This window comes from Poecilia formosa, unplaced genomic scaffold (assembly GCF_000485575.1).
Source record: "Poecilia formosa unplaced genomic scaffold, Poecilia_formosa-5.1.2 Scaffold55, whole genome shotgun sequence".
In the NCBI taxonomy this organism is placed as follows: Eukaryota; Metazoa; Chordata; class Actinopteri; order Cyprinodontiformes; family Poeciliidae; genus Poecilia; species Poecilia formosa.
This window is the reverse complement of record NW_006799994.1, coordinates 1,956,072-1,971,095: the sequence shown is the minus strand read 5'-3', so window position 1 is coordinate 1,971,095 and position 15,024 is coordinate 1,956,072. Positions and strand designations below refer to the sequence as shown.

General features: G+C 38.5%; 1 protein-coding gene and 1 long non-coding RNA gene across 3 annotated transcripts in view; one reads left to right on the top strand and one right to left on the bottom strand.

Moving 5' to 3' along the window:
- Positions 1-17: 17 nt before the first annotated feature.
- The window catches only part of LOC103138864 (protein arginine N-methyltransferase 8-B), a 28,665-nt gene continuing 13,658 nt past the window's right edge, over positions 18-15,024 (bottom strand). For both annotated transcript variants that reach the window (XM_007553225.2, XM_007553226.2), the window contains exons 4-10: positions 10,740-10,803; positions 9,266-9,408; positions 8,896-8,983; positions 7,970-8,085; positions 6,343-6,493; positions 3,579-3,700; positions 18-3,206 (exon numbers count right to left, since the gene is read on the bottom strand). In XM_007553225.2, coding sequence (XP_007553287.1) covers positions 3,123-3,206; positions 3,579-3,700; positions 6,343-6,493; positions 7,970-8,085; positions 8,896-8,983; positions 9,266-9,408; positions 10,740-10,803 — 768 coding nt within the window. In that variant the 3' untranslated portion in view covers positions 18-3,122. The remainder of the gene's footprint in view (positions 3,207-3,578; positions 3,701-6,342; positions 6,494-7,969; positions 8,086-8,895; positions 8,984-9,265; positions 9,409-10,739; positions 10,804-15,024) is intronic.
- LOC103138863 (uncharacterized) lies at positions 4,093-13,792 on the top strand. The gene is made up of 2 exons (XR_476337.2): positions 4,093-5,016; positions 13,081-13,792. It is a non-coding gene; the product is annotated as an uncharacterized LOC103138863 (long non-coding RNA).

Below are 15,024 nucleotides of genomic sequence, written 5' to 3'. Positions count from 1 at the left end.
ACAACATTACAAAGTGATTAAGTTTAACCAAATCAGTTTATTCCAGCTTTAGGTCACGTGACAAAATATAAAAAATAAATGGCAAAAGTTCAGTTGACATACCAGATTATACTGGTATAACCCAAAAACAGCAAATCAAGGCTCAAACTGTGCTTTTCTTTCCATGTCAGTACTCCTATATATTTTTATGTAATATAGTTCACCATAATAATAATCATAATCCTTCTCTTATCCATTTGTTGGCATGTTAACCTTTAAAATATAAAAAATTTTAAAAGCTAGAATTTGTCAAATTATTTCATTTCTGCAGCAGAGCCTGGATAACACAGAGATGCTTCCATTTCCCATCAAATGGGCAAGAAAACACCTGGAAAACTTATTCCAGGCTCCTGGGTTCCTCAATGTGATGGCGCCCTGGGTGAAGAGCCGTGTAATCCATATCAAAACTGTCACTGTCTGACATCTGGTTGACCAAGCAGCACTTTTTCCTTTAGGATGATTTAGATCAACCGATTTATTAAATAAAAAGCTTGTTGAAATCTTGGCAATGACCTAAAGAGCTCAGGTGAAATGGATCCACTGCCGAGCCGGAATGCAGGATTTGTGATAAAACTACAAATGTTGTTTGTTTTTGTTGCATCGCCTCAGAAGTCCTTCAGAAATTTTTTTTATCTGAGTTGCTAAGATGGTAAAATGTTGGAAGTTCTTATTCAGAATAATTTAGACCCAAATTTTAAAGAAATATTGGTTGTTTTAACTAAAGCTAATTCTAAACAAGGAAATTTAAAAAAATCAAAGTTTAAGGGTTGGATTAATGCGTCAAGGCATTTACAGCAGGATAAATGAGTACTGAGCTGTCTTTTCTGTTTTATTCCTTATGGGGTTACTAACATGGAATTTGAACCAGATGTCTGTAGCTGTAATCCACACAAACACTGAAGTCCAGATAAGTTATAAGGTTGAAGTAGCAAAAAGGCATGGAAAGCCAAAATATCAGTTTTTAGAAAGCAATCTTATCCCTGTCAGTGCAAAATAGGTTTTTTAGTTCATGTGAACATCTCACTATGAAAGTATTGCACAAGAAGCATTTAATGATGGGTGAAGGATATTAGTTTTCTCATGACATTTCCAACCGTATATTGGCTAAATGTTGACATACTGCTCCTCCTTCGACCTCTGACAGTGTTAACCAAAAACCAGAGACTGGAGGAGAGTTAAGGCCTGAAGTTAGCATTCACCATGAACAATAAGTAGTGCATTCAACCATAATGTCCTTAATGCAGACTGTGGTGCAAAACACCACCGCCAAAGAAACAAGTTTAGGCGCCTTTAAAATGTAAAAAGTTAGTTAGTGGAGTACTGAGAGAACACAGTGTGGTTAGAAGAGGCCCAAACTGAACTCTGTCATTGAACGCACCATGTTTGAAAGAGAAGTGGCGCTGCGCATCAACTGAAAAAAAACAACCATGAAGTCTGGAGGCGGCAGTATCATGATGTGGGACAGATTGTCAACAAATGGATGTGGTAAAAGAAGGAATTAAAAATAAAATGCTCCAATTGAAACCCACAGAAAAAGTAATCAAATGCTTCCATAAGCATTTACTCCCTGTGTCATTACATTACAACATCTGGTATGTATTTCCTGTCAGTGGACCCATTCAATGCATGTTTAATGAGGAAAAACATGCATTCAATACTTGTCCCCCACTGTGTGATCGAGAAATGATGTCAGAAATTGGACAACTTCACAGCTCAAACTAAAACCCACAAACAAAGTTCTATATGTGGCACGAGGTGGGTTTGGTCACCACAAGCTGCTCACTCACAAAGACAGGAACAGGAAATAGAACAACCACATTTTCTGTGCTTGCTCATCCTTGGCTGCACTTTTCACTTACTGATGTGTTACCCACTACTGCTAAACTTTCACAAATGTAAACAGTTTCAATTCAGTCAGTCGTTACAGCGCATAACATGACAGTCGTACCTAAATTTAATGATGTAGTTCACTGTAAACCCAAAACAGCATATGGAGGAAAGAGTCAAACTACAGTGCCTGGAAAAGGATTCATCCCTTTGGATGTTTTACTCTTCTTATTGCTTTTAAAAATTAATTCTGATCATCAAAATGTTTTCTTGTTTTTTTTGACAAAAAGAAACTCTTTGATGTCAAATTGAAAACTATTTAGAGGGAAAACTTATGCTAATCTAAAAACATGTTTTTGCTAACTTTGAAATCATTTAGTGCACTTAACTTCCCCAGCTTATTGTTTCCAGATAAAGTCTAAGGTTTTTATATACTTTCGGTTAAATAAAGTTTGAAATTTGTGTTGTGGCTTTGGTTATCAAACCCACAACACCCCCTTTATTTTGAAGGGGGTGACGTGTGTTTACGCAGCTGTTCCGTTTCCTCTTCATGTTCGGCTCTTCTTTTTTCTTCTTCCGTAGCTTTATTTAAAATAAAAAACATACAGGAACAAAATAAGATACAGCAAAACAAAACAAGCTCTAAATATAATATCTAGGGGAATGAGTTTCAACAATTTAACTGAATTCAGTACTTCAGCATTCATTAGCTTCTGCTAAACACTGTGGTGGTGTAGTGCTTAGCGTTAGCAGAACTAGTTAGTGCTTTAGGGTTAGCAGCTCATTTTTTGTTAGCAGTGCACAACACTGATGTTATGTTTTTGTCATTACTGTAGAAATAATTTTTCACAGTAACAATAAAGTTTTTTTGTCAAAAGAGCCTAATTTTGTTGCTCATGATTGTTTTGTACAAGAAGAGCAAAACATCCAGGATGTGAATACTTTTTATACGCGCTGTTTTGTAGTGAGCAAATACAGACCACATTCTACAGGAACAGCACTCCATCTCACATGAACACAATTATTATCAGTAACATTCGTCAGTGCTAGAAACTGACCTGTTTGTTTTACATTCAGAATAATTTTAACAGTCTGCAAAATGATTTCCTGCTCTCCTTACATATCAAAGTCTCACTTTTATCATCTTCATCACAGGCCATGATGATGCCTGTCCCGTCCCGCTGTGCGTCCGTCTGTCCTCAGGAATCTGCGTCTTGGTCCTCCATGTTGCTGTCTGCAGGACGCCGCTGTCCAATCTAACGCATCTTGTAGTCATGGGAGATTGCTGCCTCACACAGCTGCCCTTTGAAATCCAGTTCAAAAGTGAAGTCCAAGTCACGCTGTGAGTGAGCATGGAGAGACAAAGAGGGCGTGTTTTTCAGACAACAACTGATCAAACACACAGCAGAGGGCACAAAGGAATTCAGGACGGAGGCAGAACAATTAGGTTTATCATTTTGACCAAACAGCGTTTGGTAAACGGAGCGTTCATGTCAGGCAGCAGGAGAAAGCAAACAGTGTCTGTCTGTTCCTTAAAGGTGGAGAGGACACTGAAGGTCAACAGTAAACTCTGCTGTTTGCTGAAGGAGCCGCAGTGCAGCTGCTGCAGAAAACAACCTGCTGGCTGTGCAAACAGCCTCAGTATCTGTTAAATAAGGCGTGCGTTATTATTATACAATATGATCATGAGATCCATTCAACTCAACACTCACTATGTTTTTCTCATTGGGCTTCATTGTGATGCTGCCAGTGATTTCTTCTCCTCTCCTCACGGTTAGATAATCCTCCAGGTAGAAAACGGTTTGCTTCCAGTGTGTGTACGCAGCATCTGGAGCTGCAACACACAAACAAACACACATGTCATGTAAAAACAGAGCTTTTATTTCATCAGATCTTTTACTGATGAGTAAAGGTTTATTGCAGCCAGTGGCGCAAACGATATAAAGAGGTGTAAAATAATGTGATAAACATTGGAAAGCATTTTTATTTTACTTAAGTTTTCAATAAAATAACTGTAGCTGCAAGATAGGGAAACATTCCTCAGTAGTGCAATTGGAACCATTTGAAGTTGGCAACTTATTGTATTTTTACTTCATTCAGCATGACTGAGTTTGAATCCACTGAGCTTCTTTTTGCTGAATTTTATTAACAGACATTAACAAACATTTTCTGCCACAAATATTTAGAAGATTTTTCCATTTTAAGCTCCCAGATGGAAAACCTAATTGTTTTTATGAAATATTTTAAACTAAGCAATAAAATGTAAACAAAGAAGAAGGAATCAGATTATTTATCTAATTTATAAATTCATCTATTCAAAATACAAAACTCCACAGAGTGCAGCTCCAAAAGTTACTTTACAGACAATAACTATAGAAAACCCTTCATTTGAACCCGGAGACCATCAATGACATCATGAACCAGGAAGTGCTGGGCTGGCCCCGCCCACACACCTGTCCTGAATGCGGGATCTGAACAAAGGAACAAACCAAGGTGAGTTTATGCTAACAAACATAAACAGAAATCATTTACCAGAAATGTTCCTTCAGAAGAAGGAAAACTCAAACGAACATGAGATTGAATAATATTTGTACTTGGATGGAAACTGTGACATAAAACCAGGAAAGTCTCTAACTTTCTCACATTCAGTAACAAACGTCTGCTTAAAGCTGATTCCTAAAACTGGCACCTTCTTAACTTTATCCTTATGCTTCCTTTACAATTATTTTTATTTGACTTTTAATCTTCCTGAAAAATATTCTGGGAAATGCCTTGCAGAAGTATTTACACCCTTCAAGCTTTTTTCACAACCTGTCAAAACACCTCAGTGGCTTGTTGAGGATTTAGTTTGACAGACTGACACGAAGCATGATAATGACGTGAGAGAAGAAAAGCTGCTTGGTTTTGTTTAATTAATCCCATGTGTGTTTTTAAAACTCAGATTATTTTCAGATGTTCTGTTTCTGGTTTGATGGAGAACCCGGCTGCTGGTCGTTGTGCATTAATTTAAATCTGGGTTCGGTTCCACAGTTTGTCTGCTGCCATCCATCTGAGACTCGCTAGAGACGGCCAGCCCTGGATGCTGTCCGCACCAGAACACGCGGGGAGTTTCACCCGACAGACGCCGAGGACTTCAGGGAGGCTCTGAAGGTCAGTGACTCTGAAATCGAGTTTCTTTCAGTCTTCCTGCTTGCTCCATCTTCTTTCTCAGCTCAGAGATGAAAGGAGCTGTCAGGCAGCTGGACAGGCTCAGCTCCGATGTTTGGGCAACCCAGCTCTGCTTCTTATGCTAATGCAGCTGACGACACGGCGTTTCCACTGACGGCCGTGAAATGGAGTCTTTGACCTGTGGGTTGTTTTTCTCCTCTGGTGTCAAAAGTCTGATGCCGTTTGCTTCCAGAGAATCCAGTTTGACTCTCTGTGTGTAAACTCAGATCTTTATCTTAAAGTTTCTAGGCAGGCGAGTCTGCAGGTCTGACATTGGGAACTTTGCTCGACAAACATCTTTTACAGAAAATCGATAGAAAGGTAGTGAGACGAAAAGGAAGAGCTACGTCCGAGTAATTCTTTGTGTTGAGATGAAAAGTCTCTCTGAGGCTTTAGGAAAAGAAGATCTGTGATTATTTCTAGCAAAACTGTCAAGAAATCCATCAAACAGCCATTTTTAGCTCTCAGTTCAGCTAAATAAAACTCATTTAGAGCCATTAATGTTACAGAACATTTAGAGAAAGAAAAACAACATTTAAATTTCTTTTATATTTTTAAAGTATCACAAATGTATTTGCACTTTTAAAGTTTAGGATGGATGATTTTTTTCTGATATTTTATTTGTGGAAAGTGATTGAAAAGCACAAGATCTAAAGGGATTTAACTGGTTTTAAAGGATTTTCTGTTGAGGAAAATCAGTGCAATTATTCCATGAAAAATGAAAAACAGCTGAAACCTTCATTTATTATTGTATCTATATTTGAAAACATAGTTGATTCTTTGTCATTTTTAGTTAATGTTACCTCATGAAGGGTCCAAACCATCATCTGCCAAAAAAAAATCAACTCAAACCGTCTTCTCCACCTTCACCACTAGAGGTCAGCCACACATCAGTTTTGACTAATTCATTCCAACTAAAAACGTTTAGATGTTGATCCTTAACAGCATTAAATCAATAAAATCGATCTTTGTGTTTTTCTGTGAGTAAACGTATCAATAAGGAGAAAATAATCTTTTCTCAGCTGCTCCAAACCAGGTCCAATAAGAACCTGAATCTGCTCCAGTCTGACCAACGTTCTCCTGAAACTGGACCAAATCTGGCCACTTCTTGAATTCTGTTTTCATAAATGATTCTTGATTTCAGAGACTAGAATGACTCATCCATAGTTTCATATTGAGCAGATTCATAAGTCAGTAAGGTGAGATGTGATTGGATGCTCCACGTCGCTGCAGCTCTGCAGTTTCCTCCCAGCCAGAGCGAAGTCCTACCTGTGGAGAACCCAGTCTTCTTGTGACACTTGGTGAACTCGATGTTAAAGTAGGTGACCAGAGCGTGGATGTAGTCGTTCCTCTGGATTTGTAAGCAGAAGGCCGAGGTGAATGAGAGGTCGTCAGGTTTCACTGTGTAGATGTCTACTTCCTGAAACAGCAGAGAGCCTCATGTCAGCGACCGTCAGATAAACTCTGAGATTCTAATTTAGGTCAGATTTCTCTTGGACTTTTTCAGTTTTTCTTATTACAACCAAAAATTAAATGCTTTTATTGGGATTTTATGCAACAGAACACAAAACCTGAAACAAGTGTGACATGGAATGAAAAGAAAACCTGGTTTTCAAAATGTTTGTAAATAGAAATCTGATAAGTGTCATGCATTCAAACCCCATTTAATCAGGTACGCCAAAATAAAGTCCATTTATGTATGCAGATAATGTTGCCCACTCTTAGGCTTGCATTGTAAATATGAATGTTTTACCTGGTGAAATAAAAGTTAACTATCTTCAGTTAGAGAACATTATAGAATAAAGACGCCCACAGGGGACATGGTGGTGGCAGCATCATGCTGTGGGGATGGGAATGGAGTCAAATCCAAGACAATCCTGGAAGAAAATCTGCTAAACTCTGCAGAAGATCTGAGAAACACACAGTGAGACATGCAATGGCAGATTTATGTGGTAGAATAGCCTAGTCAAAGTCTGGATTCATAGCCAATTAAAAACCTGAAAAGACTAAAATATTCCTGTTCCCAGACTGATTAAGGTCTAGGTGAGTTCAGACAGCTTTGAGTCAGGAAGCTGTAATCAGCGTCGGTAATGAGAAGGTCTCCATGACGATGAGAACAATCAGGTGACGAGACGGGCTGCGATTGTCATGCAGGGCGCAGCGGCACGATGAGGGGATTTCACAGTGAGACGGCGCCGCATGCCAAGGTCAAACACAACGCAGGATGTTTATCAGCTGGAAATATTATTTATTAACTACATTTACCACCTGGTGTGGAACTGAGTTTTTCAGAAAGGTTTATAAAAATAACAGATTCACGTCACAAACAGCACTTGTAATGTATTTTTGGGATATAAACAGATATTTATTCTATTTGTTCTATTCGATTCCTGGAGAATGCAGATTTGTTTGTTTTTGCAGCCAAAGTGAAATGAAAGATCCAGGAGTTTCAATAATTCACGTAATTTATTAATAAACTAAAGAAATGCTTCAAGGTTTTATGGAGACATGCTGGGTTATAATCATAAAACAAACTTTGCACCAAACAAAACTAACACAAGAATCACTTTTCAAATCATTTCAGCTTTTTTATACGACAGCAGAAAATAAACAGTGAAAACCAGTAAAATGTTTAATCAGATGTTTCTAACTGGTGATCTTTTTACTCCCTGTGGGGGAATTTGGACCCACTCTGCTTTGCAGAATTATTTTAATTCAGCATTTTTTCTTTCTGAAAAATAATTTGCTGAAGCTGAAAGCATTAAATGTTTTCAATGTCGGCTAAAGCGCTAATGGAAAACCAGCTCTGCTAACGCAGCAGTGGCAGTGTGCTCACCACTGGTCACTGCCTGACAGGAATCGGCCTTCATTAAAACTCTTTCATTCCCAGACTAACCTTGACCAGGCAGGAGTTGGTCACCACCTGCTTGGGGTCCACCACGTCCACCAGCGGCTCCTTCATGGCCACGTTTCGGATGCAGGTCATGTCAAAGCCGTACACGTTCTCCCACCCTGGTGAAGATGACGGCATCATGGAGTTAATCTACAACCTGGTTTCACTTGTTGTCTTCAACGTTTATTACAAACGCATGAAGTCGTTTCGTTGCTCCAGGAAAACCACAGCGAAGAGCCCGGCTGCATCTGGGAAACAACGGGACACGGCAGGAGGAATGTCTTGTTCAGACAGCCAGAGTCGTGTGATCTACGACTCTTCAGATGCACCTCAAACAGTTTAGACTGCTTTCCAGAGTGACGCACTAAAAGTCCCACTTTGTTGGGCAACACTCTGTTATCATGGGTCTGATTAGAGTCAGACTTCAATCTTGTGTCGCAAATCCTTGTTGCCTGAGCTGAGTCGTCCCATAAATTATTCATACAGGCTCTTATGGTGATGTGTGAGCAAACATCTCCTTCATGACCCAAAAGAAGAGAAAACCCGAGTGCAGAGGAGAGCTGGTGATGATGAACAGGTCGGAGCAGCCCAGAGAGACTTCATGATTTACTATATTTGCATTTCTTGCTGTCTACTTATCTGAGAGAGTTTGGAGCAACATTGATCATTGGAAGCTCCTGGAATACAGAAATCCTTCAAACACCGTAAAGGTCTCCCACAATCCTCCTGGGCGGTTCGGGATGGGATGGAGGGGTTTGCTGATCCATGATGTCAGTAAGGAGCTTCTGCAGGAGAACCAAACCCAAACTGCTTCTATAGATATCCATCCATCATCTGACTGTTTTTAGTCACTCAGAGCCGAAACGGTTCTCAGGAAACATGAGGAGGGAAAACGTTAGACTGCAGACAAGCCTGAGCGATGCTCTTACAGTGTATTTTGAAGTCTTTGTACTGCCTGTCTTCGATGGCCAACACGTAGAGGGAGGCTCGGTCCGGAAACATCAGTCCACCAGCCTTCTGTTTGACAGAACAGAGGAAAAAACACACTGAGGAAAATAACTTTTAAATTATTAATGCACATTTTTACCTCACCTTTCATACTATGATGGAATAGAGAACTTATAAAAACATTTTCTGTTGCGATTGAGCTGAATCCAACCAAACTGCTTGTCACCTTTACATGACAATAACTCCATTCATTCAAAATGTTATTAATATTTAAAGTCTGACTGAGATTACTTGGGATCAAACGTATCAAACCAAGATGCATTTTTAACGCAGGTGATCTGGATGCCATACCAGCCACTTGTCCCTTGCGAAGATGACGGTGTTGAGCATGGATTCGTAGAACAGACTGTAGCCCATCCACTCAGATATGATGATGTCGACCTTCTCCACAGGAAGCTCCACCTCCTCCACCTTTCCTTTGAATATGGTGATAACTGAAACACACAGAGGGAGTACAGGGAGCCTGTGGTGTTTGGTAGCAGGTGTCTGGGCGCAGAATGAGAACTAATAGAGAGGATGGAAGAAGAGCTCTGATGGAATCTGACCCAGTTGGGGGCGACGGTGGAGGATTGGATCTTTGCTCTGCTGGAAAATAATTGACTTGAGGTGTTTGCTCTGATTTGGTGAGGAGTTACTGTAGAGTTTCTGTGTTGATACAACGACTGGCAGAATGACGCGAGTCCTGCTCCTCCACACGGATAACGCTGTTTCTCTAAATGACTGCAGTGTATTTGCTATTCATAGGTATACAGATAAGACATTTGCTGACGAGCCATTATTCGGCTGGTGTGTGGCTAGTGGCTTTGCAGGAAATTATTTTATTTTATTTTTTGCAGGACTTCAGGAATTGAACTGCATTAATTTATGACATTTGAAAACTTGTCTGAGCAAAGTAACACAGCAGAGTAATGATGGAGGTCTGTGCTTTGATATTATTCATGAAGTCACTTTTACTTCAGTGCATACTTTTTATTCTTCTGCATCACATTTCTATGCTTTCCTTCCCTCTTTTTGTTCAATTCATTTTTATGGCAGTGACTTATGAATTGATCCATTAATCTGTGAAGGACTCTCATGTCTTTGTCTTTTCTAAAGAAAAATACTGTTAGAATTACAGGTGCATGTGTACAAACTTGACTTTACTTAAGGAAGTTAAACGCTGAGCACACTTCTGCTAATCCGCTAATAGCAGAGCTACATTTTTGTTGTGTGCTTCAGCATTTTGGCTAACATTGGCTAGCACTGGAAGCTTCACCTAAATTATTTTTGGGGATAAATTCTAAAGCACTAATTTATTTGGCTGTTTTGTTAACTTTGAGTTGAATAAAGTGTGACATCTGTAATGACGTTTTGTTTATCAATAGTTATGAATATAAAAACAGACTTTTATATTCATGCTCTTATTTTGGAGTGTTACACAGCAGCTCCGTTTCCTTTCCTCACGTTTTCCACCCGTGACGCAGCAAATGACATTTATTCTGTACCCAGAATGCATTGCTGTAGCTTAAAATCTATTTATGTTCTGTGTTTTCTGACCAATTAGGCAAAATTAGCAACAGCGTTAGCAAAACTCAGCAAACATAACACAGTTAGGTGTAAACTTCTGCCAAAGCTCAACGGACACTCCTCCATTTTGGAAATATTATGACATCACAAACTCTCACCATTTCCAGATGTAATTTTTTGGTCATTATGGGTTTAAATTTAGGAAAATGAGGAATTTTCTACGACAGAAACAGTTTAGAGCATGTCAGGAAACGCTTACCGCTGTCCAGGTGGTTGGACTTGATGATCCGCTCTGAGTACTCTGATATACTGGAACATTCAATCTGGTAGAAACAGAAAATTGAATGTAACAACTGACGGTAACATAGCTATCTTATTATAAAATTCTCATCCCTGTGACCCTGGTGAGTTCCTGTCTGCATTTTGGTCCCGTTCAAAAACCCATCATGACATATTTACTCTGTTTGAGGGTTTTTGATGGAATGATTGTTGATTGTTTGCATAAAATTAATAAAACTCAGTTAGTGAGGAGTTTGTCTTCTGCAGGAGAAATTTTCCTTCTGAAACTCGTCTTTGTTATGTAAAATAGGAAACTGCTGCAGTCTACTGAGCCGGGGGAGAAAAGCTTCATCAAACATCCAACCATCTACAAATATTTAAAAACCCACTCAGAGGATTTTCTTTTCTCTTTTTTTTTCTTTTTTTTTCTTTTTTGCTGTCTTGTTAAAGTTAACTTTACCTTTTAAAACATGCAGAGCCTGACAGCAGCAGGTAAGGGATTATTCCTGACATCGTGCACTGCGGCTGATTTAGCTTTGCAGGAAATGCCCTGCAGTCAAGCTGAAAATAGAGGAGTGGTAAAACACTACAGAGGGACAAACGCTGAACAGGGGAGAAGGTACTGTCACAGTGACTGTAGTGCTGCCAAGGCTCTTTAAGGAAAATTAAGATCAGAGCGACTGCAACTAAACACTATTTAATATTGACCGTTTTCTCACAATTTATTTTATTCATTCTGACTTCAATAATTTTATTATTTTCAAGCTTCTTACTCTGAATATTGTCTGTATCCTAACTGTTCAGTAGTTTTGATTTCTTTTTTATTGCTTGGCTGATTATTATAGTTTAATCATATTTATATTAATATTTGTATTTATTTTCATTCTGCAAATCCTTAACCTGAATGTGATATAAAGTGCCGTTTCTAAAGTAAAAGCAGTAATTTGGATTATTTACAAAAAAAAAATGGGGGTTAATTTTTCAAATTGTTATTCTTTCATTTATAAATGTCACTAAATATTTAGTTTATACAATAAATATTTAGCTCATAGATAATTAGTCGATCTGCAAATTTTTCGACAATAAGTGGAAGTGGACTATCAAAATAAAAGTTGTCTTCTGTAACCGCCTGCTGGTGGATCACATGGATGTTGTTGAGTTTCTGTAGGTCCAGATCCATCAGTAAACATCTGTGCTGCTTTAAGTAGAAATGTTGTACAAGAAGAAATGAAAAGAAATAATGTTGATGAGGTGGAATGAGCAATGCCAACAGCTTTTATTTTGATGGCCCACTTCCTGTTATCAGCAAGTGAATTTACATATTAGCTAAATATTTAGCTTTCAACTAAAGTTTTATCATGCTAACTATATTTAGCTTGGAGCTTGATGTTTAGTTTGTAGACTGAATATTTAGCTTGAAACATTTATAAATGAATAGTTAAATGTTAAATTAATAGATAAATGTTGTCGTACTTGGGAGGGCAGGAGGAATCTACTGAGATTTCCAATAACCCAAATTATTTGTTCATTTTTGACTGTGTTTCTACACAGGCAAAAGTGTGTAAAAATGAGTGTGTAACATAAAAGTGCTGGTAAAACGCTACCAAGCAGTTCTTAAGATGAAACTTAAAAAAAAAAAGCCAAACATATTTTTCAGATTAGTTGTTTCATCATCTGCTCTATTTACATCAGGGCTTTTTATTAGTGAAATACACCAAGACCTAATATTTCTGGTCACGTTGACCCAAACGATTCTGAAGTGAACCATAAAAGTTCTGGTCCATAAAATGAGGAAGTCAAGCTGGGACTCAAACGGATCTCAAATGAAAGGCGCTCGGCTGCACAGCGTTCGCTCATGGCACACTGCTGCTAGTGTGCTAATAGCAGAGCTACATTTTGTTTAGCACACTTAGTTTCCCTATGTAAATTATTCCAGATAAATTCTAAAGCACTAATTTTCTTGGCTGTTTTATGAACTTTCAGGTGAATGAAGTTTGATGTCTGTGTTATTGACCGTAAAAATTCTTCAATTAGATGTTTAAATTCATGCTCTTATTTTGAAGTCTGTTTATGCAGTGGTTCTGTCAGTGTCAATAACTGATAAAAACAGGTTTGAGGGTTTTCAAGGAACAAGAATTAATTAGTTTTTTTGGAAATGCAAACAAACTAATCTTCATAAAATCCTGAGATTTTATGCAGACTCGACTGGCAGAGTCCTTTTAAAAATGTTAGAACTGTAATTTCTGTCCCTCTGCTCTGAGCTCAACTGAGTGACTCACAGAACCGATCGATGCAGTTAAAACATGTCAACATCATTACAGATCCAATGCATTGACATGCAGACAGCTTGGCGGTAAAGTCCACATCCTCCCAGTTAAAGCTGAACTCATCTCTGAAGTCTAAGCTTTCGAGGTGTCAATAAACCCAGAAACATGGAGGAGGGGCAGCGCAGATGTGAAAAGCATCAAAGTGCATCAACTGGAGGCGAAAGACAAGGATGGAGAGATGAGAAACCCAAAGAGACAGCTGGATGGAGAAGGCAAACAAACAGCAGGCTGGAGGTAAAGTCACACAAACGGCAGAATGTCAACCAGCAGCTCAGAAAAACCCGACTTAATCACATCTTCCCTGAAGCTTGTGGATAGAAGTGGAGTCAAAAATAAGCTCCTCGTGATCATCTCCAGCCAGGGGAGAGCATGCTGCGTTTATTCTCAGACATGCCTTGGGTCCAAATTACTTCTGCTCCAGAACAGAACAGAACAGCAGAGCGGATCACAACCTGCTGCAGTCTGCACTCCTATCAGCTGCACATCAGAGGAACGTTCCAAATGTGCAACAAAGTCTGACACAGCAGGTTCAACTCAACTGGATTTAAAAAGAAAAGCTCAAAATTATGTTCATAATTTTCATGTTCTTTCATGTACATGATCTGGAAACTCTTCATCTTCTTGCTCAAATCTAAATATGAACTAAATTATATTGTTCTGATTTTGTAGAAATAAATAAAATAGAAAATATTTTTTCTTGCAAAAACTCAAACTTTTACTGCATAAACAGGTGAAAAGTTCGATCAAAGATTCGACTTCCTGCCTCAGAATCAGCAGGTGTGATGTTTCCTGGTTCAGGATTCGGGTCGACTGATCCGTATCGATCATCCTGTTGGTCTGGAATCAGAGCTCCTCCGTGCCACACCGCATTGATGCAGGAATTCATGCAAAAGGAGCCCAGATCATGTTCATAAACCTAACAATTGATTAAAATATCATGTTTATTGATTTTATGACATACTACAATTTTCTGAGAAACATTTTTTTAAATATATTTTTTTTATTATTCTCTAAGCCACATGTGTCAAACTCAAGGCCCACGGGCCACATGTGGCCCGCCATGTCATTTTATGTGGCCCCCCCCCCAGCATTTTATAGGCCCATGATTGATTTAAAACAGGTTTTGAGCACGAATTGACTACAAACTACATCTCCCACAATGCATTCCGATTGTTACCAGCCAACATTACGGCTTCTAACCAATAGAGAGAAGCAGAGTCACCTCAAGCTGCTTATTGATTTTCCCAGCGAATAAAACTGAGACATCGACAAGCTAACATCAAAACGTCCAAGAAAAGAAAAATAGATTTACAAGACTGTGAATGAAGATGTGTGAGTTGGTGTCAGGGCGGCAGGTGGCGCTAGACTTTTTTTGTTATCCTTATCTTGACCGACAACATAAAAAAAATCGGTCATGTACTATTTTTAACCGTGAAATTACAATCATATTAACATCGGCTATTTAGTCGCTTTTTATGCGGTTTAGTTAATATTCGCCGTGAATCCAGATCCCATCACAAATTAAGCAGATAAATGGATCTACATTTACTCGTAGTGACAAAAACTACGAGTTTACTGAGGCCCCAATAACTTTTAATAAATTAAATTGAGCGACTTCACTTAAATTAGTGTCACTGTCCTCCAGAACGCCGCTCTGGACTCTGTAGAACCATTTGTCTCTGTAATGACATCTTCAATACATTGTTTGTATCCCAGGCTTAGTTTATGGACTGAACAGACAGAAACAGTTACCATTATACAGTTTGAACTGTTGATTTTATTTTTGAACCTTTGTTTATTTTGAAGTATTGATTTTATTTTTGAACCTTCATTTATTTTGAAGTGTTGATTTTATTTTTGAACCTTCATTTATTTTGAAGTGTTGATTTTATTTTTGAACCTTCATTTATTTTGAAGTGTTGATTTTATTGTTGAACC